Genomic DNA, 4974 nt, shown 5'->3' with positions numbered 1-4974 from the left:
TGGATAAATTCGAGAAGCAAGCAGTTGTAACCTGGACAGGATAAAGGGAGCAAAGGTCTTTCCAACAGTGCTGAGAAGAGATATTCCACGGTAATTGTTACAATCACCATGGTCACCTTTGTTTTTGTAAAGCGTAATGATGTTAGCATCCTGCATATCCTAAGGGACTGTACCCTCTTCGCAACACTGACACAGAAGCTCATGAAGGTATCGAAGCAGAGCGGTGCTTTTGCTGGCCTTGATGATCTTTGAGGGGATGCTGTCTTTTCCCGGACACTTGCCACTGGCTAGGGAGTCAATAGCCTTGGTGAGCTCTGCTATAGACGGCAGATTGTCAAGCTCACATGGCCGGCAAGATCTTGACACCCTTGATTGCAGCCTCAGCGACTGTGGTCTCCCGTGAGTAGAGATCCTGGTAGTACTCCACCCATCTATCAATTTGCTTGCTTTGGTCCTTGATGAGATCTCCAGTAGTTGATTTCAGAGGGGCTGGCTTGGTTGAGGATGGACCGAGGGCCTTCTTCAAACCGGCATACATCGCACGGATGTCGCCACTGTCAGCAGCTGACTGGATACTCTGACAAACTTCCTGCCAATACCTATTTGCACAGCGTCTGGCAGTCAGTTGGGTATTATTTCTTGCCTTTCTGAGTTCTTGGTGTGACTTTGTAGAAGAATCACTCTTGCATTGCATCAGAGTAGTGCGCTTTGCTTCGATAACTGGTTCCAGCTCTGAGAGCACAGCACTGAACCAATCTGGGTTTTGCCTTTCACTCATGCCGAAAGTATCTATTGATGTGGTATATGAAGCTTCCCTAATATAATTCCACCTACTTTCAGCAGAGGAGGATGGGCAGCTACTGAGGGCAAACTTGATACAAACAGCAAAACATTTCTGCAGTGTAGGGTCTGAGGTTCTGGCAGTGTTAATGTGTGGTCGGCCCATTTTCTTGGAGTGATGGACATTTTTAGGCAGAATCCTCACCCTGCTGCTTATTAGTGAATGATCTGTGTCACAATCCATGCTGTGGTAACTACAGGTCAGTTGGACAGAATTCAGAAAGGATCTTCGTGTGATGATGAGATCCAACTGATGCCAGTGGTGAGATCTTGGATGTCTCCAAGATGCCCTGCGGGATGGCTTGTTGGCAAAGAATGTGTTGGTGATGCACAGGTTATGGTATGTACAAAATTCAAGCAATCTCTGACAATTGTCATTCATATTGCCAATACCAAAATGTCCAACACAAATGGGCTACGAATCATGGTCAGATCCCACACAAGCGTTAAAATCTCCTAGAAGGTAGATGTTTTCGTTGGTTGGTATGTTTCTAATGACACAGTTGAGATCTTTGTAGAACTGGTCCTTGGTTTCCTCTGAGCTGTAGAGAGTGGGAGCATAGATGATCAGTAAATGTACTGAGCCAGAAGAGCTCAAGAAGCGCAGAGAGAGGATACGCCCAGCACCTCCTGATGGTGGTTCTATTGAAGAGAGTGATGAGTTTCTCACTGCAAAGCCAACACCATGCTGATGATGTTCCTCTGGATCTCTTCCCTGCTAGAAGAAGGTGAAATCTTGTTCTTTGAGTTTGCCGTTTGAAGGGAGTCTTGTCTCTTGCAGTCCAGCAATGTCTATGTTGAGCTTCTTTAGTTCGCAGTCAGTGATAGCCATCTTTCTTTTTTCTTCAACCCTGAGTAGGTCATCAGATATACCAAGGCACATGGTCGAGACATTCCAGCTTGCTAACTACAGGACTGGCAGTTTCTTGTCTTTTGATCATCTATGCTTAGTGCAGAGGTTTCAGACCGTTTTTCAAGTCAAACTCTTAGCTCCAAGCGCCCAATGAAGCAGGCAGCCTGTGGCGGGTCAGCACCTTATTAACCGGGGGCTTCCCAGCTTGAGGTGTGCAGTAGCTAACCAATAGGACACGAGGGTCCCTCCCACCATCAGAAGTAACCTGTAGCACCCACATCCTACTCCTAGTCAGAATGAACTTATCACTTGTGACTGATACTTCCCGTGTTTTTTCTGCCACTTTTTACAGCAGCACTGAAGTGTCCTCTCCAGTTTTGCGCCAGCCTGGGCTAAATATAAGAAAATCCTGGGAAGCCCAACTGTCAGGATTCCTCTCTCGACCTTGCTGATGTAGTCCAATGGAGTGCAGAGCATTATGTTTGGCACCAGCTTGCTTGCAGGAGCTGCCGGAAGAGTGTTGAGTTGAACACTAAACCACCTTCGGGGCTCCACTCCAGATTTCTTCTTTGAAGGTTGTCTCCTTTCCGTAATCTTGGATAGGGGCCCATACTGGGTACTGTCAGCCGGAGCCAGTTGAGCCCAGGACTCATGTCAGGCAGGGTCGTCAGTCTCTGAAGTAGTGAAGAAAATCGCCACCCACTACCACATAACTCTGCCCAACATAACTCAACACTAAATAGAGAAACACTGGTTGGCAACAAAACTACACTTTACAAGAATCCCCCACTCCACAAGAATAGGTAATTTATAATGTTTGATTATCCCTGCCTCCATCATGATCCAACTATTGACACATAGTAATTACTTCAAGATAAGCAGGATACACAACAGGTACATTATTTACTGCCTCTGATTACTTTCTACTAAACAATCAACACACAAAAACATCCATTCCTAACTACACTATTAACTAAAGAAACTGAATATTACTAACAAGTGATCAGTTTACTTTATCATAGATGAAAAAGAGAGAAACTTTTCTGTACACTTGAAAAGTTACTGTACTAACTTGATAACAATATGGTTAAAATTTGTAGATGAGCCTGTGGCAAGATGATTACACAGTTTCCACTCGGTGATTTATTTCTGATAAAAAGGATATTCTTTCAACTTAGCTCACTTTCTCTTATACATTCATTTGTGGGTATGTTTCTGCATGTACATAGCTATATTCCTGTATATGTGAGTGAGTATGTTTATATAGTTGCATTGGAAAAAATAATCAAGTGTTGTTTGAGAATCAGTCCTTCTTAAGACATGTTGCACCATTGCATTGCAGTAAGAAATATCCACCTTGGTGTTTGCAATAAATCAGGTGTGAAACCCATTAGCTTTCTTCACAAATGTTTTCACATCTTCCAAGATAGAGGTTATTACAGTTACCTTGGATTTTGAAAGAACTGAAAGGAAATGAAATTCAGTTCCTGTTTTGTTTCTCTCCAGCATTGCTTCACCATAGCCACATTTTATTGGCTAGAACAAGTAAAATTGATTGCTCTAAAATTGCAAGTTAAATATCAGAAATTTAATTGGTGTTTAGAGAGTTCATATTGATTGATATAAAATACAGTTTGAGTACTCTGTGAGTTTAATATCTTTTCGAGAATCAGGAAGATGTCATACCCCATTTCCCATGTCTCATCCTTTAATAGCAAGATAGTTAATCACACCTCCAGGAATATTCTTCATTGTAAAATACCATGCAACCAAGTCCATCATGTTTTTATCAAAGATTAATGAATATATCGATTAAAGTGTTTTTGTCAGGTGATATCAATTTTCACTCTAAAATTGATTTTATTTTATTTTAGTTCAACAACTTAGAATTCAAAAGACCAGAAGGCTGTACAGTTCATTACTTCCTACCACTACTGTGAAATATATTTGTAACACAGAGGGAGTGAATTTCACTTAGCTGTGATTATTATTTCCCTGCAGTAATTTCTGATTGAACAAATAAGTGGTCAAAACATTCCAACCATGAACAACCAATCTAATTTCAGACCTAATGTCAATGTATCTGCATTAACCAATGTTTCCTTCAACTAAATGTCCCTTTTTTGGGGGGACATTTGGTTGATATGTCTTGAGTGGCAAGCAATCGCATACAGGATTTGTTATTGACTTGGCTTCTTTGTTTTCTGCAAACTGTCTTAGTTTTATTCACTTGAGCTAACTTTTGTTTTATGGTCTTTCTCATGAGAAACTAACCTCTGCCTTATAGTCCTACATGTGTGGCACTAATAACTGTGTTTTAATTCTACTTTTCTGGATTAAACCTTTAGTCATTGGTTCAACATGTAAGAGATAACCAATACTGATTCTACTTGTTTACCTCTGAATTATGGTTCTACATAGGAGGCTCATCAGAAGTGAGCCTCTATGTTATGGTTCCACTTATCTGGAGTTAAGCTCTATCTAAGGTTCTACTCATCTGCAGTTTACTTCTGATTTATGATTCTACTTGTCTGCTGTTTGAAGCTAACTAATGTCTTTCTTTAAAACTAACTAAGTAATGGTTCTACTCATCTGGAGCCAACTTTTAAGTTGCGTTCATATGGGAGCTAACCTCCATTTTAATCATCTGAGCTTAAATTATTCATCTGGTTTTATGGTAAAATTTTAGAAGAAACATGAAGATCAGCAATTCATTACTTATCCTGTTTTGAATTTACTCTTCCAGTTTTAAATTTATTCATCGTGTTTTAAATTTATTAAGTTTACTGCAAAATTGCTTATCTTGTTTTGAATATTTTTGGCTTGATTTAAAATTAATCTTCTTTTAAATTCGTTCATATGGCTTTATATTTAATCATCTTGTTTTATATTTATTCATCTGATTTTAATTTTACTCACCTTGGTTTAAATTATTTACCATTCTGGTTTTAAATTTACTTATCTAATTTCCAGTTAACTTTACTAGTTTAAAATTTGCTCACTTGATTTCAGATTTATTCAGTTTTTAATTTTCCCATCTGATTTAAAATTTACTCATCTTGTTTTGAATTTACTTACTTGGAGGTAAATCTTTCCTATGGTGCTTATGACACATCAGTAAATATTTCCGTCGGTGTTATTTCAACAATCAATATGTTAATTATCTTATTGCTAATCAAGTAAATGCAAAGACTGTTAAAGTAGAAACACATCAAAAGTTGTTGCCCTTACTTGGCAAGATTAAAATTAATATTTCTGTCACTAAGCTAATATTTTTTTCT

At 39.1% G+C, this 4974-nt stretch overlaps 1 protein-coding gene across 1 annotated transcript; it reads right to left on the bottom strand.

Moving 5' to 3' along the window:
* Nucleotides 1-340: 340 nt before the first annotated feature.
* Nucleotides 341-1222, bottom strand: LOC106879351 (uncharacterized). Its single transcript, XM_014928864.1, has one exon. The coding sequence runs from the start codon at nt 1220-1222 to the stop codon at nt 341-343; it is 882 nt and encodes a 293-aa protein (XP_014784350.1).
* Between the last annotated feature and the right edge of the window lie 3752 nt (nt 1223-4974).

The sequence above is a fragment of the Octopus bimaculoides genome, chromosome 8 (assembly GCF_001194135.2).
Source record: "Octopus bimaculoides isolate UCB-OBI-ISO-001 chromosome 8, ASM119413v2, whole genome shotgun sequence".
Classification (NCBI taxonomy): Eukaryota; Metazoa; Mollusca; class Cephalopoda; order Octopoda; family Octopodidae; genus Octopus; species Octopus bimaculoides.
The sequence above is the reverse complement of the archived record's forward strand: the minus strand, read 5'-3'. Positions and strand labels throughout refer to the sequence as shown.